Raw genomic sequence first — 25,929 nt, 5'->3', positions numbered from 1 at the left:
TGGCGTACAGCCACACGGGACTTTGCTGCCAGTGCTCATGGCTGGAAAGAGAATGTGCCCCATTCGTTTTCGCAACTCACCCTAGCTGGACACACATTTTGCATTAAAAAAAACTATAAGAGTTTGAGTAATGAAGCATTAGGGTTGGAGATGCTGAGAATCTGTCGACTGTGGATTTGTCTGTCAGCTACATCTCACCCTCGCCACTCTGCGCAGTATATTTATGCCTGTAATGTATACAGCAGTAAAAATGTCAAACCATTTTCCTACAGAGGGAAAGCAGAAGATCTATTGCACTTGTTTACCTGACTTTTAGGTGACTATCTCTCTCGATCGCTCAATTCATATTCATGCTAATACTCAGGGGAGCTATCACCTTGACATTTCAATTTGTTTTTGAACCAGATTCATTTCCGGTAACTGAATTTTTTTTATTTCTTGTCGAATGCTCTACCGAACACCTTGCAAACACTGACTGAATCATGGGGCTTTAGTGCAAAAGAACTAAACATAGGAGTTACTGTGTATGAATATCAGGATTCACAAACGTTCTTCTGCCCCCTTCTACAAGAGGTAGTAACATATTTACTAGTATTAGAAAATAGTGGTCAGAAGAATATCATTATAAACCTATGGAACATTCTTACATATCACAAGATAATCACCGATGGGGATGGCATTTAGTCCACCTTAATCCATCCGTAAAGACCCTAAAGTTCCCCCATTGCAACATTCCCAACTGCTCCTTCAGTAATTCTTTAAAAAAAAAATTTTTTTTAAAATTTAGATTACCCAATTCATTTTTTCCAATAAGGGGCAATTTAACACGGCCAATCCACCTACCCTGCACATCTTTGGGTTGTGGGGGCGAAACCCACGCAAACACGGGGAGAATGTGCAAACTCCACACGGACAGTGACCCAGAGCTGGGATCAAACCTGGGACATCGGCCCCGTGAGGCAGCAATGCAAACCACTGCGCCACCGTGCTGCCCCGTCCTTCAGTAATTCTAAAGTTTTCGCCTGCACTGCTCCAGCTGGAACTCCATTCTATGTATTGATGGCTCTTGCGCCTGAGGGAAAACATCGCTCTTGATATCCAGTTTTTGCTTTTACTCCTTTAAACTCCATTATCATATTGTCAAATGTAGCTTTATTTTCTAAATTTACCATTATCACTCCCTGAATAATCTTATAATTATCCCTCAGACCACCTCTCAAATGCTGCCTTTCAAGATTGAAGGCCAAAGATCCTCCAGTCTTTCCTCATGACTTAAGACCCCTGACATTCAGGATCAGCCATGTAACTTCTGTTCACCGATCCCCCAACACTTGACTGTTTTTCGTGTGCCTCAGTGATAGAGCTCAGTAAAAGTGGTCAAATTGAAGTTTGGCCAGAGCACTATCTGGCCTGGATAAAGCATAGTGAATATTTTTAAGGCTGAGGTAAAGAGTTTTAACTAACAAGGCAATTAAAGGGTATAGTGGGTCGGCAGGAAAGTAGTGTTGAGGCCACAATCAGATCAACCATGGCAGGGCAGGCTTAAAGGGCCGATTGGCCAGCTCCTGCATCTAATTGGTTTATTTGTATATCTGCCACTGCGTTGCCGATATAATTTATTTTTCTATTGACTTTACTGATTGCTGGTTTGCATTATTTGGTCATGTTGAATGCCAAATCTACTAAGATTCCAAGGTCTCTTTCAAATGTAGTTATTTAAACATAATTTTATCATAGAATTTCATAGAATTTACAGTGCAGAAGGCGGCCATTCGGCCCATCGAGTCTGCACCGGCTCTTGGAAAGAGCACCCCACCCAAGGTCAACACCTCCACCCTATCCCCATAACCCAGTAACCCCACCCAACACCAACATGGCAAATCCACCTAACCTGCACATCTTTGGACTGTGGGAGGAAACCGGAGCACCCGGAGGAAACCCACGCACACATGGGGAGGATGTGCAGACTCCGCACAGACAGTAACCCAAGCCATAATCGAACCTGGAAACCTGGAGCTGTGAAGCAATTGTGTTATCCACAATGCTACCGTGCTGCCCTAAAGCTGCAGGTTTCCTACATTACAACAGTGACTGCCTTCAAAAAGTATTTCATTAGCTCAAAAGCGCTTTGAGACATCTAGTGGTCACGAAACGTGCCACATAAATGCAAACCTTGTTTCCTTTCAATCGTCCCATTTCTTCCCTCCATTCCTTTGATTCTTTCCTTCCTTTCATTTCCCTCCTGTATCTAATGCAGACAATACTCGATCTTTTCCCAAAGGTTGGGGAGTCTAAAGCTAAGGTAAGCGGGGAGAGATACAAAAGGGTCCAGAGGGGCGAATTTTCACACACAGGGTGGTGAGTGTCTGGAACGAGCTGCCAGAGCGCAGTAGTAGAAGCGGGTCCAATTTTATCTTTTAAAAAAACATTTTGACAGTTATATGGGAAAGATGGGTACAGAGGGATATGGGGCAATTGGGACTAGCTTAGTGGCAAAAACTGGGCAGCATGGACAACATGGGCCTGTTTTCATGCTGTAAACATCTGACTCTATGGCTTTATGACAATTGGCTCCTGAAAACCATGTCTTCAGTCAAAACGTCAAAAGTCGGAACTGATTTTCCCATAAGAACGATATTATAAATTGGTGATTGGTTCCTGCGCCAAGGCCTGACACCCTATTTTCACCAAAATTACCCAGAATTGTACACTCAATCAATTATTTTTTAAAAGCAATACAGCAATTAATATTATAAAATATACACTTTAAGAAAAAGTTCAGTAACACAAAAATTCACCAAGTAAAAATGGGTCAGAATGACAACTGGGTGGCTTGAAACAGGGAGTTGGGTGGCGCAGAACGTTAATGTATACGTCTGCATGTTTGAACTTGTTCACTTAAAGTCAACACCAATATTGTAAATTAGAAACAGGGCATCAATTTAGAAATGTTATAAGTGCCAATCGTCTTGAATGTTGTAAAGTTAAGGACTGCCTGTATTTTACACTTCCTTTTATGAATTTTTTGCCTATTTAAATTTTGTCAGACCACATAAAGACGTTTCTATGTATAATTTTTTTAAAATAAATACCGTGGGAAAGAGAAGCAGATTAGCTTTGGTTTTTTTTTAATGGCGATGCCACTTCCCAATTTCTTTGCATCTTTTGCAAAACGCTCGTGCTGAAGTACTGCTTTGGCACCTCGCCCAATATAATAATGTGGAAGCCTGGACAATGAGTGTTACTAGGCCTGGCCTGAGCAGAAAATCCAGACACATATCCTGAAGAATATGTGAGAAAATAGAAGAAAAGAAAATATAGACTTCAAATTAAACCCTCATGTGGAACAATTCAACATTATAGAATCAAGATCCTCTGACAGAATTAGAAAGGCTGACTCCACTAGATCATGTAAATATCCAGCACAAAGCACGCGGGTTTTCAAATATTTGTATTTCAACTGAGTGAGTGAGTGCCGCAATATAAACCAAATTCCTAATGAGCACAAGCAAACAGCATTTAACCACCAATGTATTTCAGAGCTACCCAAAAGAATTGCCAGTCAAATTGTTAAAATCTAACTTTCTGACATTCACAAAAAACAAAAAGCTCTGCTATTTGTGGCTGTCTTCTTTGTCATCCTAACATTACTTGATATAGTGCTCTACAACATATATTATACCCCTTGATGTAATAGTGTCCAACACATACAACACTGATATTTAGTCTCCAACATAGTCTGCACTCTAACATAAAACACAAGGCCCTCTCTTTTATTCCCTTCTTTCCTTCATTAATAGGGAAATAACTTAAAATGTCACTTCTCCAAAAATGCTTTACCTCACGTGGGATGCGCCCATGGTACCAGGCGTGACTCCGCAGGTCTGTGCTGCTCAGTTTCAGTTCTTCCTCCAACTCTTTGTGCAGCTTCTCAGGGTTGGAATCTAAGATGTATTTGTCTTTTGAAAACTGGAGGAAACAAGATAAACTGGACATTAGTGCAATCTATAATTGGCAGCCTTTGAACTAATCTCTACCTGTTTATTGTCTGCAATTTGCTTTAATAACCTGTCACCCATTTCTGGTCTGTGGCACTGCGAGGTTAGGTGGGCCAGACCGACCTGGAGGGAATACAGTCCATACAAGTTTACGCTCCCCCAATGTCAGAACTCACCCAGGCAAGAACATAAAATTGTGGTCAATAAATATTATTTCCTTCAAATTCCCCCTTGTGCTAAAGTACATTTTCACTGTTTGGGTCCTTCACCTCATCCAAGTGATGGACTCCATAGGAGCTATTCAACCAGGAGGTATCTCCACTGGGTCATCATTCTTTTCCTAAACAGCCACATGCCCACTTTCCAACCGGGGCCGCTGGATTTTGGTCGGGAATGGGAAGGATTTCTACCAACTGCAGCCCTAAGAACTACCAGCAACAGGGAGTTCAGATCAATCAGCAGAGTGAGGATGGAGCTGGATCTTCGCTGCTCTGCATGAACCACATGGTGCATTTACTCAGTGAGCCAGAGGGAGGTCGAAGGCTAATTCTTGGAAAACAAAAGGGGAACAGGAAAGTCTGACACCATGGAGGGAAAATCCCCTTCGAGTAGAACCATATCAGGACTTGAAGCCTGATCTTCTGGATACTGCTGTGAGCAAATTTGAAAGGAACGTTTTATTTTGAATTTATTTTTAACCAATTTCATTTGTTATGAAGATATGAGGATGTGGCATATTTGTGGGAAAGTTCTTCAACTGTTTGGGATGGTTGGAGGTGAGGTTTTGCGTGATACATGTCGAGCACAGAGTTGATGTACCCTATACTGAACACTTTGGCTTCTGCAGTACCTAATTCAGAGAGAATATATTCCAATGGCAACATTTCAGAATGTTTCCAGACAAACTTCTGTTATTCAGACAGCAGGGGCAGGGGAGCTGTTATCTCAGGATATTATGTACATACACAGCATGTATTTATACAGCGCGTTTAACAAAATAAAACATCCCACAACACAAAGTGGGACAGGAAGGTGAATATTCCCTTATGTCTGCCCACAGTTTAGCCATAAAAAGCATTATAACTTAAAGTTGTTTTAACCTGAAGCATCAAATGTAATTAAACAGATGGCCAAGAAAATTCCCAGCTGAAGTTACTTCTCTCTATTTTAGGAAATTTAATAATCCGATGGATCTTCTCTGTGAATGAGCTCACATGGGAAAAAACATGTTACATTAAAGTGAAGAATTGTAATTGTATCTGTGTTCGTGGTAGTGTGAAGACTTGACTCAATTGATGGGAAAAAATGGAAATATAGTGATGGCGTGCTATAAGAGGAGTATAGTGTATCAGACTCATACTGAGGGCTGGATTATATAAGGGAGAATGCAGTGCATCAGTTTGTGATGAGGTATGCGTTACATAGGTGGAGCGTGGTGTATCAGACAGTGTTCGGCTGGGGTGTATGTTATACAAGGGAGAGCATGGTGTATCAGTGTTGTAAAGAGAGCTGGGTGTGTTCTGTAGTGTGTTAGAAAGGGGGAGCATGGTGGATCAGTTATAAAGAGGACTGGGTGTGTTTGATAAGGGGGAGTGTAATGTTTCAGACTGTGTTATACTGAGGATTGTGTTATACACGGGGGAGTACAGTGTATCAGGAAGCTCATATAAATGTAGTGTGTCAAAATGTCCTTGCATTTAACTCATCAGTGTTCATGGTGGTGGCATTAGCTGCTTTCTGATCTCATGCTCCTGCCGGTTCCTGATTTACTAGCTGGCCCAGGAGAATTTGTTTGCTTTTGATTCTGTTGAATGAGTATGATGTATTCCACTGCTGTGACTGCAAATACACAGCTTGTGGTGCAGATTCAGGTCAGCTGGTGAGGTAATGTTTTATTTTTACTCTACTCTTCTGGTTGTGATTCCCGTGAGATGGGTGAGAGTTAATCACCAGGATCCCGTTAGCAGCCAGAATAGGGGTTCAGTGGGCGAGAGAGCAAATAGGGTGAAATGAGGGAAGCGGGATGCAAGGAGAAGTAATAAAAAAGGAGCAAAGTGGGACAGAGACAGGTAGAGATACTACAGCTACAACTATCACAGCAGCTGGTAGCTTTTCACTCCACATCAATGTAGTGTAGTCATTGGTGAGGCAAATTCAAATTCCTTGGAGGAGGGAATGCCAATCCATTCCAGAGCCCCATCACGCACTGCTTCCAGATTTACTACAGCTGGTCAACCAGCGTGAATGGCACTTCACACAATCCCATTATTGTTACGGCACTGAAAGACGCCATTCAGCCCATCATGCATGTGCCAGCTCTCTGAATGAGATATTCACCTAGTGTCATTCCCCACCATGTCTTCGTAACCCTGCATCTTCTACCTGCTCAGACAATAATCCAGTGCCACCTTGAATGTCTGGATTGAACCTGCCTCCACCCCAATCTCGGGCAGCACATTCCAGATTTGCATGAAAAATTTCTTCTCGCTTCTCCATTGCTTCTTTTGCCAATTACTTTGAATCTGCTTCCACCAATGGGATCATTTTCTCCACATCTATTTTGTCAAGGCCATCCATGATTTTGAATATGTCCATCAAATCTTTTCTCCAAGGAAAATATTCCCAACTATCTATGCAACCGAAGTTCTTCAACCCTGGAACCATTCGCGTGAATCCTTTCTGCACTCTCTCTAATGTCTTTAAATCTTTCCTAAACTGTGGCACACACAACTCCCGCAATATTCCAGTTGAGACTGAACCAGTGATTTATACATGCTTAACATAACCTCCTTGTACCCGGTGCCCCTATTCCTAAAACCTAGGATTCTGTCTGCTTTATTAATCGCTTTCTCAATCTGACCTGCCACTTTCTTAGGCACATATACACCCTAATCCCTCCGCTCCTTCGCCCCTTTAACGTTTTCTTTCATTTTTTATTGTCTATCCACGTTCTTCCGACCAAAATGAATCACTTCACACTTCTCTACTTGAACTTCATCTGCACTTATCTGCCCTTCCACCAACTTTGAAGTTCAACAATGCCCTCCTCACTTTCAAGAGAGAAGAGGAGAAAATAGACAAAATCTGGGGCAAGGTGGGGAATAGGATTTAAAATACACTGGCCTGGTAAGATAATCTTCTGGTATAAATATCATCGCACCACAACAGAGACTGTGCAGACGACAGCTTCTATGCCATAGTCAGACCCAGAATTTTAAAAATACATTCTGAAATTAGATTTATGCGTTGTGAAAAGCAGGACACCCTGAATTAACGTCAAAGAAACCACCTCAATATTTTTAAATTCTCATCCTCATGTTCAAATTCCTCCATGACCCTTCCAGCTCCACAACTCTCCAAGAACTCTCCATTTCTCCAACTCTGACCTCTTGTGCATCCTCCACTTCCTTCGTCCCACTATTGGTGGCTGCGCCTTTAGCCAACTAGGTCTGAAGCTCTGGAATTCCTTCTATAAATCTCAGCCCATCCAGCTCCCTTTCCTCTTTTAAGATGCTGCTTAAAAAAAAACTTACCTCTTTGACCAAACATATGGTCAACTGTCCTAATATCTCTTTTTTTTGTCAGATTACATTCCTGTGAAGTGGTCTGGGACAATTTACTATGTGAAAAGCACGATGTAAATATATAGTGCTTCATTAAAATCTGATCTCTTTTCAACAGCCCAATGTGCAAGGCCAGCTTGGGGTAACCTGGTGGCACGGTGGCGCAGTGGTTAACACTGCCACCTAGGGCGCTGAGGACCCGGATTTGATCCCGGCCCTGGGTCACTGTGTGGAGTTTGCACATTTTCCCCGTGTCTGCGTGGGTTTCACCCCCAAAACCCAAATATGTGCAGGTTAAGTGAATTGGCCACACTAAATTGCCCGTTAATTGGAAAAAAGTAATTGGGTACGCTAATAAAAGAGAAAGGAATACCCACTCCTTAGCGTCCAAGGGTCTATCCCAACTTTTATGGGTAGCACAGTGTTTAGCAACGTTGCTTCACAGCACCAGGGTCCCAGGTTCAATTCCCGGCTTGGGTCACTGTCTGTGCGGAGTCTGCACATCCTCCCCGTGTCTGCATTGTTTTCCTCCGGGTGCTCCGGTTTCCTCCCACAAGTCCCGAAAGACATGTTGTTCGGTGAATTGGACATTCTGTGTACTCGAACAGGTGCCGGAGTGTGACGACTAGGGGCTTTTCACAGTAACTTCATTGCAGTATTAATGTAAGCCTACTTGTGCCAAAGAGATTATTATTATGATCCTGCATCTAGAACAATACAACAGTGTCTCATATTTCCGAGTGCTGTAGAATCTGTCCCATTGACATTGTGTGGGGTGGATGGAGCAATATGATGGTGTAATGGTAACAGCAGTGGATTTTTAATTCACAGACCCAGGCTAATGCTCTGGAGACATGGGTTCAACTGGTGGAATTTAAATTCGACCATGAAAGACCAGAAGACATAGGGCCAGAAGTAGGCCGTTTGGCCCATCGAGTCTGCTATAATTGTAGCCATCTCAGATGGTGCATGCACCTGGGTTGTCCACTTCCCGATTTAAAATGGAGATTCACAAAGAACGCAGGGAAAATTGGACAGTATGAGAAAACAAGCAGTTTGCAGAGTTCTTCTGTATATTCGAGTTGCAGAAAGCAGACAGCATTGAAACCAGCAATCTGAATATTAATGAGCGATTCCCAGGCACAATAGCAACAGTTAGGATAATCAAGGTAAAACCAGACTTCTCGGCGCCAGCAGGAGTCCAAGACAAAAGAGGCTAACGAGCACCCAAGGACCGCCCAACGATCAGGAAACAGCACCAGTATTGGGGAATTCAAACCGATCGATTGGTACGTGATCCAATCGATTGGAGTCAGGTACGGGGTCCGCCCAAAAGGGCGCGAAGCCCCTGGGGCCTATAAAAGACAGGTCCCAAGTTCAATTCGCTCTCTTGGCAGTTTCTCTCGATAGACTTCTCAGCAGGGTCACGCAGCAGACCGAAACAACACTTGACCCTGAACAGCCTTGCAGCTGCACCAACAAGTAAGTGTCCAGTCAACGCACGCTACGAGATAGGCGCTCCTGACCCTTAGTCCGTACCAGCTGGAAGCCTGCAATCTCAGGATTAAACAAGAGGCCATTGTTCCCTGACCCAGTGGGTTCCTTTTCCAGAAGATAAGTATTGGCCTGTAGTGGTAGAAGTAGCTTAGTTTTGTAGTATTTATGCATGAGTAGCGATTGACTGTGTATATAATAAATGTGTTTTGATTTGAACCTTACTAACTGGTGTATTGAGTTATTGATCAGCACTTGAACTTGAACCTCGTGGTGGTATCATAAAGATACCTGGCGACTCTAGAGCAAAGGAATAAAACAGAGCCAATTGAGTGTAATGCACACTCACCAGAACGAGCAACAATGGCCACCTGTAAAGGACCATGGGAATTATGGCCAACCCAGGACTCAGACACACTCAGAGCTTGTGTATATTTGCAACCCAGATAGCTAGATGCGATCGAAACCCCCGCTCGTTTGCATTCTAATGGCCCATTTCCCCAGAACAAAAGGACTGTACTCAGGTAATCAATACAAATGCAGACTAACCGGCGCCACTCCCTTTGCTAAGAAAGCCCAAACAGCCAAGGTCAATGACTGCTCAGGACACGCCCAGCCATCAAGCACTCGCCCCTTTATTGGCCAGAATCGAAGGCAGTGATTGAAGCCTGTCGAATTATTGGGTCCAAAGCTAAGGACCGCCCAAAAGAGCGCAAAATCCCAAAGGGATAAAAAGAGACACGGCCATGTGTTCGGTCCCTCTCTTGGCCCCGGCCTACGCCTAAAACCAAGTGTAGCATTACGACCAGAAGACAAGTTCAAGACCAACGATCGCTACCAGACGGATGAGCCCAGCAGAAACAAAGCCACTTCTCCTACCCAGCCACGCAAGATCCGAACAAAGGCCTTGTTCAAGAGCTGGTTGCCCTGAAGTTAAGTATAGGTTATTGTAGTTGTTAGGTGTAGTTTAACTTGTAGTATTTTATGTTGCATGTCGAAGTAATCCTTGTGTGTAAATAAACTATCTTTGAACTTGAACTGACTAACTGGTTGTTTGGTCTTTGATCAATATCCGGTAAAGCCTTGTTGTGGTATCATTTGATACCTGACGACTCTGAAAAGCAATATTATCATTAATAACTGTCATATCTAGTTAATTTGGCAACATTATTGGTGCCGATTGGCAACATCATCGATTGTTGTAAAGCTCACCTTGTTCACTAATGTCGTTTAGGGAAGGAAATCTGCCATCCTTACCTGGTCTGATCTACAAGTGACTTCAGATCGACAGCAATGTGGTTGACTCTTAGCTGCCCTCTGAAATAGCCGAGCAAGCCACTAAGTTCAAGGGCAATTAGCATTGGACAAAAAGGGCTGCACTTATCAGCGGTGTCGACATCTCATCAAAGAACATTTTTTTTTAATGCTACAATAACAGACAGCTACACTTTGTGGAACCTGATGCTCAGCTCTCCTATTCTGGAAGGAAGGGTGGACATGAGGAACTGATATTTATTCTGTACACTCCATCTCACCACAAAATCAAATCTTTGAGCAGCTGAGCATTGTGCAAGATTGATCTAAAGCGAGTATCAGTGTAAACTGGGCAAGTAGAAGCAGTTCCATGGCTTAAGCGAAGCACCTCTGTGGGAAAAGAGGGTTATTGACTTTGTTTTACTGGAGTATTTGTATCACACTTGACAATGGTGAGCAGCTGGAAACCAGACCTGTGTTTGGCCTGTTGAATGTATCATTTGTTATATGGGGTTCGATCCAAGGCAGCTGATTCGTCATTAGTGACAAGTACAGAGAGTGCACAACAGGGCTGAACTGTGACCCTTGATCCCCAACCAGCAAATTAAATGTTGCCTCCCATGACCCATTCTGAATGGTGCAGTTTGAATTGATCAGCATCTAATGTTTTCTGGCTAATAAAATCCATCCCCTCGACCCCAGTAACAGGTTTAAGCAGTTTTTAATATTCCTGGAGTTTTTAAATTGTAATAGTTTATCAGTTAGCTTCTTCCATTGCTCCTCTAGATCTGGAGGTAGGCGAAACAGTAGTCAATGCCTGATAATTACATTTCCCAGTTAATGATGAGCCTTTTCAATTCAGCCATTCATTACCATATAAAACACGCCCTAATTCAGAGCTGCTGGGAACATATGGCTTGTGAGAACAGCACCTGTTTCCGTTAAGGATACGGAGGAATGTCGTTCTCTCATTAGTGCCTCACATATTCCATTAGAAGTTCCTTTGACAGCACACATCTTTGCACAGCATGACGGGGATGGTGCATATAGAAATAACTTGCATTTATACAGCACCTTTCGCAATATCAGGATGCCCCAAAATGTTTTACAGCCAGTGAAGTATTTCTGAAGTGTATTCATAGTTTCAGGGAAACCTTAGCAGCCAATATGCACACAGCAGAGTGCCCAGAAACAGCAATGAGATAATGTCCATAGTAATGTTGCTCAAGTGATAAATATTTCGGAAGAAAATCAGGGAGAAAGAAGGTCAAATGGGCAGCTCCTCAGATGGGGGGGGGGGGGGGGGGGGAGAGGGGTTGTGTGTGTTTGGTATTATCATAACTATCAGCACTGCAAGGGTTAATGTAGTCAAGAGTAGCCACTAGAGAGAGCTACAGTTACAACTATATAAAGCAATGATGCTAAGACTTGGGGGAAGAGTGTGTGCAGGAGTTAGCTAGTGAAGGTCAGAGGAGCAGATAGTGTAATTCAGGCAGATCATAGTTTAAACCAATTGTGAGATTAGCTGTAGATGAGTGTAGTTTAGATGTTATTAACATAAGAACTAGGAGCAGGAGTAGGCCACCTGGCCCCTCGAGCCTGCTCCACCATTCAACGAGATCATGGCTGATCTTTTGTGGACTCAGCTCCACTTTCCGGCCCGAACACCATAAGCCTTAATCCCTTTATTCTTCAAAAAACTATCTATCTTTACCTTAAAAACATTTAATGAAGGAGCATCAACTGCTTCACTGGGCAAGGAATTCCATAGATTCACAACCCTTTGGGTGAAGAAGTTCCTCCTAAACTCAGTCCTAAATCTACTTCCCCTTATTTTGAGGCTATGCCCCCAGTTCTGCTTTCACCCGCCAGTGGAAACAACCTGCCCGCATCTATCCTATCTATTCCCTTCATAATTTTATATGTTTCTATAAGATCCCCCCTCATCCTTCTAAATTCCAACAAGTACAGTCCCAGTCTACTCAACCTCTCCTCGTAATCCAACCCCTTCAGCTCTGGGATTAACCGAGTGAATCTCCTCTGCACACCCTCCAGTGCCAGTACGTCCTTTCTCAAGTAAGGAGACCAAAACTGAACACAATACTCCAGGTGTGGCCTCACTAACACCTTATACAATTGCAGCATAACCTCCTTAAACTCCATCCCTCTAGCAATGAAGGACAAAATTCCATTATTAATTAACTATTAGTAAGGAGTATGTGCCGAATCCAAGTTAGCAGTGTTAATAAATTTGTAGCTTTGTTTAAGTTAAAGCTATTTGTGGTCTTTGTGAACAATACGCCAACCATTCTGAAATGAGCAACACAAAGAACAGCACATGTATACATGTATGTGTGTGTAGAACAGGGCCAAAGGAATCAGAAGGGTCCAATGGTGCGAGACAGACAACTCAGCAATGTCTTAGTGGGAAACAGAATGAGGTCTGGGCAGAGTTTGAAGAGCAGGGAGGAATGAGGACAATGCTAATCACATTGCAGAGAGATTTCCCTGAGACCCCCCCCCCCCCCCCCCCCCCATCCTAGCCCCTCCCGGTGACAGATCCTGCTGTGCTATATTGTCAGCACCCAACATTTTATCAACTGGGTCCCTTAAACATCCAGCTCTTAGTCCACCCCTGGGAGGGAGAAGTGAGAGATGAGACTGAATAGTGGTGGGAAAGAGTGGTAAATAATTACTATGGTGCAGTGCATTTAATCTAAAACCCACCCTGTCCCCTGAAATGGCCATTCGCCGCCTTAATAATTGTGCCGTTTAGCAAGTAAGGCATATTTTAAATACAACAAGCGCAATCCATCAGTATGTGGGCTATTTTTGCTTTGCTCCTTTTTCATCCTGACAGCTGCAATATGTAAGGAATATTTTAAGAGACACACGATCTAAATTAAAGAGGGGGAAAAGGAGTCCAGTGCTGCTACAATTGCTACATATTCTTTGTGTTTGTTGCTGCGCTGAATATTAATCAAGTTGAATGAATGAGATGAGCTTTTATTAATACTCGGGCACCTGACGCAGGCTGAGTTCATGCGGTTCTCTCCTCCCCTCCCCCGCCTCTCGGTGCCTGGGAGGCTGCAGAAGGAATGAGGTAATGTCTGGCTCCTCTTCACAATGCGTTTTACCGCAAGCCTTCAGCAGGCAGCTTCCCTCCCCTCCACACACCTCACCCCCCCCCCCCCCCCCCCCCCCAATTAAAATGCAGCCACCTCACTCTTCAGTGAATTAGAGCGGGGAAGGTTGTGACTTCTGCTTTGCGACACAAAAACAAAAAAATCATTAAATTATGGAAGCTGATGAATTTGCTGCAGGTGGTGGAAAGGGACCCAGTTACTTGTGTGTATGAGAGAGAGAGAGCGATGCACACAGGGTGAGAAATATCGACAGTGGCAGGAAGTTGCTGTAATGCTATCAGTCCCTGGAGACTTGCAGCATTTACATTGCACCTGCTGGCCCTGCACACACACACACACACACACACAGCAGAGAGAGGGCCAATTCTACACAATCAGCACCTTTTATAAAAGGGCAGGAGTGTCACTCGTCATCCCTCGAAAGCTGAAGAATTCCTTCAGTTTCACAGGAAAAAGTGTCCTTCTAGTACAGCCTCACTTTAAAAATACAATGTTAAAAATAATATTGTCTCTGGTATCTTGGTGTACATATGTTTCTTTTTTAATTCTATTTTTCCAATTAAGGGGAAATTTAGCGTGGCTAATTGACCTACCCTGCACATCGTTTTGGGTTGTGGGCATGAGACCCATGCAGACAAGGGGAGAACGTGCAAACTTCATGCGGACAGTGACCAATAAATTGTCAACAAAACCTGCATCTTGGCACTGCTACTTGTGTAGGGAGTTTACAGGAACTGTTTTTGTTGCATCACTCCTGACTCACCCGCTGAGTAGTAAGCGGCTCTATTCTTTTATTTATGACCAACTCTCCACTTCACTCTGGTACTTTCTGCCTTTTAAATAATACATGATGGGCCCATTTGGCTCAAAATCGTGTTTGAATTTAAATCTTGCAGGTTAATTATTTGGCCTTGTCATTCCACACCAACCTTCAGTCTTTCTACTGTCCATCTACCCACATAGAGCCCCCTCCTCGCCCCGGAGTGATTACACTCTCCTGCCTTTAGAATATTAATGATTGTCAGTAATAAAATCACATTTGACCCGATGATTTGAGACATCCCTGCATCTAAAATTGCCAGGTTTTGAGCCAAGGGTGATGAAGGATGCAGTTACCATGGTAACCTCACAATCAGCTGCAGTCTATGAAATATGTAGAAGTAGTTTTGGAGTGTGATTCACACAGTGCATTTCGATGTATCACTTTTGGCACAGTGACCTGACAACTCTTAATTATATCATGAATATACCTTACCCAACAAGCAGCAACTTCCAAACTAGAGGCAAATAACCTGAGTAAATCAGTCTCTGAAAACTACAGAGGCAGGAACAGAGGAATATACAATAGCCAGAGTACACCGCTCCTGTAACAGTGAGAAATCCACTGCCCACTGTGCCGGAAGATGCATATTTGATCTCTAGCCCATGCTGGTTTTAGCCAGGGAGTTAGTGAAAGGGGCTCAGTTATTCACAACTTCCTGGTTTTAAAAAGGTGGGATCCAATGGTGTGGTAAGGGAGAGTGCATTTCGGCTTCAGATTACTGTCTAGTGACTTACTGGTGCAAACTTGATAAGGGATCTCTAGGAATAGGGCACTTTGACTGCTGCCTGACGGCACTGAGGACCAGGTTCGATCCCTGCCCCGGGTCACTGCCCGTGTGGAGTTTGCACATTCTCCCCGTGTCTGCGTGGGTCTCACCCCCACAACACAAAGATGTGCAGGGTAAGTGGATTGGCCTCGCTAAATTGCCCCTTAATTGGAAAAAAAAAAGAATTTGGAACTCGTAAGCAAATAGTAATTGATGCTGGGTCAGTCAGTTGCTAAATCTGGTATGAGTTTTGTTTATTGAGAGATATGGCTGAAGTTGGTAAATGGAGTTAGATCGCAGGTCACCCATGATGTCATTGGATGGTGGAACAAGCTCAAAGTCTGAAGGGCTTCCTATGTTCTTGGAATTTAGGTGAAGACAAGGTTGGGTTGGGGTAATGGACATCCTGTTGATAGTCTTGGTCTAGCCAACGTTAAAATTTCCCAATGTCGCAAGAATTGTCTTGGAGCAAAGCTTCTTGCCTCGGGAAAGGCAGGGGGAGCTGCATTCATTCACCCAGCCAGTGGAACTAGACTCTCAGACACGTTTAACTTCTGTAGTTCAGGTTGTGGAAGGCTGACACGTGACTTGTCAGCTCCCTACATTTACATTGTTCAAACTGTTTGCACATTCCCCCCCATATTCCCCCTCCATATCCCCCCCCCCATATTCCCCATGCCATGTAACAGAACAAGATTCTCACCATTGCTATACGTCTCTAAGTTATACACTGCAAATAGCCACCCACCCTGACCATAAGATTCCCAGTACTAACAGCACTGAATCCACCTTGTAATAAAGCACTCGTGTTAATTTGTTTTGTTTACGTTGTAGATTGACACAATGTACAAATTTTCAGAGTTGGAACCCTGACCGTTCCAGGAAATGAGCAATGTGAAATCTCAGATCTGCAAATTCAATTCAGCACATCAAATTCACAAAACTGAAAATAATCTACTCAAAAAAAAAATAATTTTCATTTATAAAAGGATGTCTGGGGTTTGACTTTCCTCAGTCAGTGCACTGCCTGAAATGAAGGTTTTGACCTATTCTAACCAATACAAACAGCCTTTACACATCTCCCGGAACGGTCAAGTGAACCTAGGCAGATTATTATTGACCCGGGCAGCAGCAGGGAAACAGCTGACAAACCTGGTTTTCTCTTGCTGCAACATTCTGATGTTGCATCCGACCCTGACCACCCTGGGATGGACCAGCTAATGGGGTCAGAGACCAGATCCAATTTCATTTTACAACAGGAGCCTCCCCCTCCAATGAATTCTAATTGCATTTCTTTTATAAAGGGAAGGTAGAGGGATTTGCTCAGCTGAGAATGTTTCTTTCCATTTCAATTAGAGGGAAAAACTGCAGACTTAAATCATGGACAACAATAAGTCATCTGCCTCCCTATAGCTGGTTTCAGAAAAGCATTGGCCACTTGTCTCCTTAGCCCCTAGTTTAGTGCAGGCAAAACTTACATTTATATAGCATCTTTCACAATCACAGCTTTACAATCAATGATGCACTTTTGAAATGTGGTCACTGTTATAATGTAAAAAAACATGAGTCTATTTGTACATAGCAAGCTCCCACAATGTGACCAGGAAACCCATTCTTTACTAAAGTGATGGTTAAGAGATAAATATTGGCGTTAAGCCTGAGAACTCTCCTGCTCTTTGAATAGTGTGAGCGAATCTTTTAATAATAATAATCTTTATTGTCACAAATAGGCTTATATTAACACTGCAATGAAGTTACTGTGAAAAGCCCCTGGTCGCCACATTCCGGCGCCTGTTTGTGTCCACAGAGGGAGAATTCAGAATGTCCAAATTGCCTAACAGCACATCTTGTGGGACTTGTGGGAGGAAGCCGGAGCACCCGGAGGAAACCAATGCAGATGCAGGGAGAACGTGCAGACTCCATACAGAGAGTAACCCAAGCTGGGAATCGAACCTGCGACTCTGGCGCTGTGAAGCAACCGTGCTAACCACTGTGCTACCGTGCTGCCTACCTGAGAGAGCAGCAGGACCCTTGGTTTAACATCTTATCCAAAAAGACACCCAACTATATTGCACTTCCTCTGTACTGCAAGGAAGCATCAGTTACCCTAGATTATACATTCAATTACTGTGGGGCTCAAATCCATAACTATTATTTAACAGGTGCGAAGGCTACAACTGTGCCACGGCTGACACTTTTCAGTGCATAGAACCTAAAGCGAGAGAGGAAACAAATGAAGATACAGCACCATTGAAGATTCTGCTGGTATAACTAAAATGCACTGCCTGGAAATGTGGTGGGGGCGGATCAGGGGGGAGTAGTCTCTGCAGCCAATGAGGTGAAAACCACATTGCAACTGTGCATGAGCACCGGTGTGCATAATAGGCAACTAGCGCTTACCCCTAGCCAGTTTCACCCCAGTGGAGAGCTCTGAAGGAACTGTCCCCAGCAGAGAGCATGGTGTCCATTCATTTATACTACAGTGAAGCCCACAATCCAGTGAGCTTGCAACCACAATCTCTGGTTGCGCTAGTTTAGCTCACTCGGCTAAATCGCTGGCTTTGAAAGCAGACCAAGGCAGGCCAGCAGTATGGTTTGATTCCCGTACCAGCCTCCCCGGACAGGCTCCGGAATGTGGTGACTAGGGGCTTTTCACAGTAACTTCATTGAAGCCTACTCGTGACAATAAGCGATTTTCATTTCATTTCTTCATCGCTTGAGTTGCCAGCTGAAAACTGGCAAGGATGATTAACCAAATTCAACATGTCTGGGATACTGAATTTCTCTGCAATGATCTGTGCATAATTTCTTAATAAATCTGCAGCCCTAATGTAACAGCAATTAATCATCCAGTCCAAACTCACCATTCAGTAGAGTGGGGTTTGCATGGACTGGCAGCATTGCACTGCCATTCTCTGTCCAGCATAAAATAAAGGTCTCGAAAACAATTTTTAAAAATTCATTCTTCCGATGTGGGCATCGCTAGCTGGACCAGGAGTTAGTAGGCTTACATTAACACTGCAATGAAGTTACTGTGAAAAGTCCTTTATTGCCACACTACAGCACCTGTTCGGGTACACTGAGGAAGAATTCAGAATGTCCAATTCACCTAATAAGAACGTCTTTCGGGATTTTGAGGGAGGAAACCGGTGCACCCAGAGGAATCCCACACAGACACGGGGAATGAAATGAAAATAAAAATTGCTTATTGTCACAAGTAGGCTTCAAATGAAGTTACTGTGAAAAGGGGGGCACAACTTGAACCAGACACTGGAAGGTGCATCTGCGGAACTGGGAGCATGTTGAGGGGCTGGACAAGGTGGATGGAAGGCTGGTTCTGAAAGGGTTAAGGATTCTCTGTGTGTGTCGGCGGCTCCTTTCTTCTCTGGATGTCATCGAACAGCGCTGCCATTGGTCAGAAATGATGTCACCGTTTACCACAAAGGGAAGGCTCTCATTGGCCAAGAGAGACAGCACAGCACAGCTGCGAGCTCTGAGCTGAAATGTCATTGCAGCAGCAACATGCTTCCATCGCCTGTGATTCCCCCGGCCGGGCAGCCAGGACACAGAAAGAATGTCTGCAACAATAAGACAAAGGCGAGGCGGCCAGAGGACTGATTATCCTCAACATTTAAAACCCGGTGTTGGAACTGGTGCAGGAACTGGACCCAGTTTCATGTTAAAAGGGAATTAGAAAAACATCAGCCTTTAAGATGTTGGGTGTAGCACATACTAATCGAGGGATTGTCCAAAATCACTGGGGGGGGGGGGGGGGGGGGGTCACACCACCCTCACATCTCAGTACAAAAGGATGCCATTCGGCCGTGGAGCTTATACCAGCGCTTTGAAGAGCTATCCAATTAACCCCTGCCCCTCCCAAAGCCCCCCCCCCCCCCCCATTAAGTATTTATCCAATTTCCTTTTGAGAATTACTATTGAATTTGATTCTGATAGCCTTTCAGGCGGGGGCACATTCCAGTTCATCATAACTGGGAGAGGAAAACTCCATCTGAACAAGCTGAGTATAAAAGGGAAAGAATTAAACTGAGTCTCAAGAAATTATTCACGAATGCAACCTCTGCACCGGTGTAAATGACAGAGTTTCTCAGACTGGTGCTCTTTATGACTTCAGACGGGTTTTTTTCCCGATGTCCTGCAACATGATGGCTGAAATTTAGAAATTACTGTCACTGCTTGAGGGGCAAACGCTTCGTGTGTTATTTGCCATTCCTCCATTTGCCACTTTCAGCAGCGGTTATAACCGATTAAATAGTTTGTGCCCCTTTTCTGTGAAAAGAGACAAAGGGATCTTTCATGAATGTATTAAACTGAAATTGCAAACCGTCATTTCTTGACTCTGTAACATTTTACTGTTACTATTTGAAGATCATTTGTCTTCAGCCAGACAGTGCGGTATGGGGATAAAAATGATATGAAATCACTGGATAACTGTTCTCAAGCCCCCGAGCACATTTCATTCAGCCGAACAGCCCAGGAACATAATAATGTTCCGGCAGCTGATTTGAAGCTTTTGTGCATCAGGACCGCAAATGTCTGAATGACTGGGATTAACATTAGATTCTCTTCCCCAATATTTCAAATGAATTAGAATCTTAGAATCCCTACAGTGCAGAAGGAGGCCATTCGGCCCACCTCGTCTTCAGCGACCCTCCGAAGGAACACCCCACCTAGGTCCACTCCAGCCCATCCCAGGAACCTAACCTGTACACCCCTGGATACTAAAGGGCAATTTAACATGGCCAATCCAGCCAACCGGCACATAGAACATAGAACAGTACAGCATTAAACTTCGGCCCTCGATGTTGTGCTGAGCAAATGATCACCCTACTCAAACCCACGTATCCACCCAACAACCCCCCCCCCAACATTACTTTTTTAGGACACTACGGGCAATTTAGCATGGCCAATCCACCTAACCCGCACATCTTTGGACTGTGGGAGGAAACCGGAGCACCCGGAGGAAACCCACGCACACACGGGGAGGACGTGCAGACTCCGCACAGACAGTGACCCAGCCGGGAACCGAACCTGGGACCCTGGAGCTGTGAAGCAGAATGTTCAAACTCCACACGGATAGTCACCCGAGGTCAGAATCAAACCCGGTCCCTGGAGCTGTGAGGCAGCAGTGCTAACCGCTTTGCCACGTGACACCTAATTCCCGTACCAGACTACCCGAACAGGTGACGGAATGTGCGACTAGGGGCTTTTCACAATAACTTCATTTGAAGCCTACTTGTGACAATAAGCAATTTTCTTTTCAATTATCTCCACTATGCTGTACATGGATCTGAAATGTTACTTTTGGTTAATAATCCTGTGGTCACCAATTTCCAGTAGACTACAGGTGTTTTTCTTCTTCATTTTGCTGATAAAATCTGAGTTCACTCAGTAGTGTTGGTCCACCTTCAACCACCCAACTCTTGGAAACGCTCCGTGGCTGTGTTGTGAGTCAAGGTGGGTGGGCAGAGGGAGACCCGAGGTGATGTAAAAGCAATGTTGGTGGTCAGAAACAAAAGCAGAAAATGCCGGACAATCTCGGTAGGCCTGACAGCATCTTTGGAGAGAGAAACGGAGCTCACGTTTCGATCCTGGGTGACTCTTTGTCAAAGAGATGGTGAGAGGCAGGATGTGTGGACTGAGTGGTGCTGCAGACTCTGCTGTTGGAGCCCTGGCAAGTGACATTTCATGGGGCTCATGCACCGGAATTGCAAGGTCTTAGCAATAAATCAGAAAACGCTAACGTGGAGAGAAGCACTTTGTGCTGAAAATGTGTAAACACTGACTCGACTCAGCCTGTGTGAAACCGAATCATTTACAGCACAAAAGTCCCAGGTTCAATTCATAGAATCTACAGTGCAGAAAGAGGCCATTCAGTCCATCGAGTCTGTGCAAGCCCTTGGAAAGAACACTCTACTTAAGCCCACACCTCCACCCTATCCCCGTAACCCCATCTGATCTGTGTCGAGTGAGTTGATCTTAAATCAGGGTGGTGGATAATAGGTGTTAGTGCTGATGGGTTTGAGGAAAGAGCCACTCAGGATTCCCATTGGTGATCTTTCTCTGCTGATCCCTGTCTGGTGTACAGAAGTGAAAGTCGGATGAGCCAGCATGAAGTAAAAGCAGCTGGCTCACACTGTCAGTACTGACATCAATGAGAATCATTTTTTAAATATAAATTTAGATTACCTAATTCATTTTTTCCAATTAAAGGGCAATTTAGTGTGGCCAATCCACCTAGCCTGCACATATTTGGGTTGTGGGGGCAAAACCCACGCAAACACGGGGAGAATGCGCAAACTTCACACATACAGTGACCCGGAGCCAGGATCGAACCTGGGACCTCGGTGCCGTGAGGTAGCAGTGCTAACCACTGGCACCACCCTGCTGCCTATCAATAATAATAGTAATGATGGACCACTGAGAAACCCATGGAAACACAGCCCAGCGACCCAGACTGCTTTCTGGGACAGCGAGTCTAGAGTGGTTGGCAAAATAATCCCAAATAGATAAGGATGGGACAACATCCTCATTGTTCTACAGCCGCAACACCGAAACTACGCCCCCCCCCCCCCCCCCCCAACCCTCAACATCCAGAGTGGATTGAAGGGGTAAATCTCCAACTATTGAGGGCTTACTCAGAGTATCTTCTCAAACTGATCATACAGTCTGAGGATTTGGGGTGCAATTTTGCACTTATTTTTTGAGAATGAATACCCATCAGGACTCAACTAAGGGAATTAAAGAACAATAGCCATCGTCAGGGTCATCAATAAACAGCAAACACTTTCACGTTGTTTGGATACGGAATGCTGATGACAGCAGCAGGGGAGGAATTACTGAAGCTGATGGTGTAAGGGGAGCTGATAGGACACAGGTCAGCACTCTATATGTACAATAGTGTCCGTTAATTCAGCTCCCTCACACCGTCTGGCTGAATAACTGCCCCATATTAAATAGATTGTTTTATCTTATGGGTTCCAACAGGCAGAGTCTGGAGCAGCACTGGGTCCACACACACATTGCCTCTCACCATCTCTTTGATAAAGAGTCGTCCGGACTCAAAACATTTGCTCCGTTCTCTGGCCACAGATGCTGTCAGATCTCCTGAGATTGTCACATGGAATATTCACTCTGCAACACACTATAGCCTATTGACAATGGCAGGACCGGTAGGTCCCGCTGGCGAGCTGCCTCTGCCGCTGAAAAATAGGCTGCTGGATAAATCCCACCCTGTGTGTGTGGGTGCCTGTGTGTATGGGTGTCTATGTATGTGTTCCTATGTGTGTGTGTCTATGTGTGTGTGTGCCTATCTATCTGTGTGTGTATGTGATTGTGTGTCTATGTATGTGTGTGTATCTATGTGTGTGGGTGTCTACCTGTGCATGTGTATTTGTGTGTGTCTGTGTGTGTGCCTGTCTGTATCTATGCGTGAGTATATCTATGTATGTGTATCTGTGTGTGTGTGTGTAGATCTATGTGTGTGTATCAATTTGTGTGTGTGTGCCTATCTGTGTGTGTCTATTTGTATATGTGTGTGTGCCTATCTGTGTGTGTCTATGTGTGTGTGCCTATCTGTGTGTATATGTGTGTGCGCCTATATGTGTGTGTGCAATGTGCCTGTGTTTTTTGTTGCCCATCCCTAATTGCCCTGGAGCTGAGTGATTTCACAGAATTTACAGTGCAGAAGGAGGCCATTTGGCCCATCGAGTCTGCACCAGCTCTTGGAAAGAGCACCCTACCCAAGGTCCATGCCTCCACCCTATCCCCATAACCCAGTAACCCCACCCAACACTAAGGGTAATTTTGGACACTAAGAGCAATTTAGCATGGTCAATCCACCTAACCTGCACATCTTTGGACTGTGGGAGGAAACCGGAGCACCCAGAGGAAACCCACGCAGACACGGGGAGAACGTGCAGACTCCGCACAGACAGTGACCCAAGCCGGAATCGAACCTGGGACCCTGGAGCTGTGAAGCAATTGTGCTATCCGCAATGCTACCGTGCTGCCCTTATTTGCACGGCCATTTCAGAATCAACCACGTTGCTGTGGGTCTGGAGTGAGGTGTAGGCCAGACCAGGTAAGGACGGCAGACTTCCTTCCCTAAAGGACATTGGTGAACCAGATAGGTTTTTACACAACCGATGATAGTTGTCATGGTCTCTATTACTGAGACGAGTTTCATAACCCAGATTCATTCATTGAATTTAAATTCCACCAGCTGCTGTGCTGGGGCTTCTCCAAACCGTGTGGCCAGCGCATTGCCTTCCGGCTGTAGATTACTGATCCAATGGCATTACCACCACACCATTGCCTCCCCCAGACTGCAGTCACTTCAGCACATCAGAGTGTGACTGGGATGATTGATGCCCCTTTGCCCCTTCCAACTCGACAGGGAGAAGGGCCGAAGGGGGACTCACAAGTTCATTGTCCCTCCATCTTCACACACTTAACTATTCAGTGCAAACCTTGCCCGCTGCCCACTCGCTTGCTACAGTACTGAAATCACCGCGCACCGTATCTGCAGCTCAGCCCCATGTGAGAAGTATTTAGTCATTGAGTGCAGATCAATCACTGCACAGATACCGGCGCAGCTCCTGCCTCCGGCACAGAACTGACTGCAGCATTAAAACACCTCGGACATAGTTTAGCAAACTAGGTGCATAATTTAGGGATAATATTTCAGATTCCAGCACAGCCCAATAACGACATGAAGGAAGAGAGTTAACTGCATTACATCACCCAGTCCAGGGAGATCATCAGCACAAAGAGTCCACACTCTGAGCACGGATTCTGTGCGTTCATTCCGCACACCTGCTCAAACCCTTATACATCTTTCTGTGTGTCTCACTGTGTCGAGAGGGTGTGCAGCGTTGTGTTACTCCGAGTGTCTCTAGGTTTGTGTAACTGGCACCCTTCCTTCCGTAAGAACCACTATATGTGCATCTCTGCCCCTACTCCCTCTCTCTGCTTATGTCTGAATGTCTCTTTGGACCTGCCTCTGCATCTTTCATCCCTCTCTCTGCCCTCTCTATATCCCTCTCTCTGACCTCTCTCTGTCCCTCTCTCTGTCCCTCTCTCTGTCCCTCTCTCTGCCCTATCTCTGTCCCTCTCTCTGTCCTCTCTCTCTGTCCTCTCTCTCCCCTCTCTCTATCCCTCTCTCTATCCCTCTCTCTGTCCTCTCTCTATCCCTCTCTCTGACCTCTCTCTGTCCCTCTCTCTATCCCTCTCTCTGTCCATCTCTCTGTCTATCTCTCTGCCCTATCTCTGTCCCTCTCTCTGTCCTCTCTCTCTGTCCTCTCTCTCCCCTCTCTCTATCCCTCTCTCTATCCCTCTCTATCCCTCTCTCTGACCTCCCTCTGTCCCTCTCTCTATCCCTCTCTCTGTCCTCTCTCTCCCCTCTCTCTATCCCTCTCTCTGTCCCTCTTTCTGCCCTCTCTCTGTCCCTCTCTCTCCCCTCTCTATCCCTTTCTCTGTCCCTCTCTCTGTCCCTCTATCTATCTTTAACCCTCTAGCCAGCTCTCTGATTAGTGTGTGTACCCTGTGTCTGATACACTTCGATATAAACCCCTCGTGTCCGTCTATTTCTCTCCCTTCCTTTCTGATTATGACATCTGTGTCTCCCTCAATGTGTATCTCTGCCCATGTGTAGATGTTTGGATGTGTGACTGGAATTGGATTAGACACTATCAGCTGCAATCCCCACTCCAGCCCCATCAACTATCATCTTTCAAGAACACATCCCCTCCGCTGTTGTTCCAGTGAGGAATATATCTGAGCGGATTTTCTCCATTTAAACTGTAAACCTGCGGAAAGATATACTGCCAACCCCCCCCCCCCCCCCCCCCCGGAGGAATTGCAGCCTTTCCCCCTGCCCTTTCCCTGCAGGGAAACTCCAGAGGCAAAGGGTGTTTGGGACGAATTGCACAGTTTACTATTACCATCAGAAAAATCCCATTCATAAAGTAGCAGCATGCGATGGGGAGGGAGGGGGGCAGGGGGGAGGGAGGGAGGGGGGTAGGGGGGGGCAGGGAGCGGGTAGGGAGGGGGTAGGGGAGGGCAGGGAGGGGGGCAGGAGGGAGGGGGTAGGGGGAGGGAGGGAGGGGGTAGGGGGAGGGAGGGAGGAGGGCAGGGGGAGGGAGGGGGGCAGGGAGAAGGAGGGGGGCAGGGGGAAGGGAGGGGGCCAGGGGGGAGGGAGGGAGGGGGCAGAGTGTGCTGCAGACCAGCACCCCCTGGGTTTAGGGACGTCAAACTGAGGATGGGTGGGGGGTCCTTCTTTAATCTGGGTGCCACCCTTACCTGAACTTGCATGAAGGAGCCCCGGTAGAAGCAGCAAGCCGCCGCCGAGATGGCGCTCCACAAACTGCACTTGTCAGTCATCTTCCCTCCTTCCCAAAGACGTCTTTAGAAAGGAGTGTAATCCAGCGGTGCAACAAGAGCCGGGGTTCCTCCCTCACTGCCAGCTGCAGGTCCGGGTGATGTGACACTCACACACACATGGCTGGGATGGTGAGAGTGCTGGTGCTCCCCCTATAGCAGTACCCTCCTGCTCGCCTGCCCCTCTGCCAGTCTGTCTCACTCACCAATAGGAGCCGCCAGCTGCCAGCCCTGCCTCTCACCTCCTGCACATTCAATCCGAGCCGGCGGCAATTGATGGGCAAGTAGCAGTGCTGAGGGGGGGGGGGGGGGGGGGCATCTCAAACCTCCCCCCCCCCCCCCCCCCTCCAAATCAATGCAAATCAACCCCCTCCCCTCCACTCCACCGACACTTAATCAATAAGCAGCCCGGAGTACAGCTCTGTCTGTCTGTCTCTCCCTCTGGACTCTCCTCATTGAAGCAACCGGTACTCACAGGGGGGGGGGG

The 25,929-nt window shown here is 45.5% G+C and overlaps 1 protein-coding gene across 1 annotated transcript in view; it reads right to left on the bottom strand.

Annotated features, from left to right (window-relative positions):
- sh2d3ca (SH2 domain containing 3Ca) overlaps positions 1-25,697 on the bottom strand; it is a 48,319-nt gene extending 22,622 nt beyond the window's left edge. Inside the window, exons 1-2 of the mRNA XM_038781722.1 lie at positions 25,365-25,697; positions 3,841-3,969 (exon numbers count right to left, since the gene is read on the bottom strand). Of these exons, the coding sequence (XP_038637650.1) occupies positions 3,841-3,969; positions 25,365-25,445 (210 nt within the window). The 5' untranslated portion in view covers positions 25,446-25,697. The remainder of the gene's footprint in view (positions 1-3,840; positions 3,970-25,364) is intronic.
- Between the last annotated feature and the right edge of the window lie 232 nt (positions 25,698-25,929).

This window comes from Scyliorhinus canicula, chromosome 21 (genome assembly GCF_902713615.1).
Source record: "Scyliorhinus canicula chromosome 21, sScyCan1.1, whole genome shotgun sequence".
Classification (NCBI taxonomy): Eukaryota; Metazoa; Chordata; class Chondrichthyes; order Carcharhiniformes; family Scyliorhinidae; genus Scyliorhinus; species Scyliorhinus canicula.
Note: the sequence above shows the minus strand (reverse complement) of the source record. Positions and strands in the feature narration are given on the sequence as shown.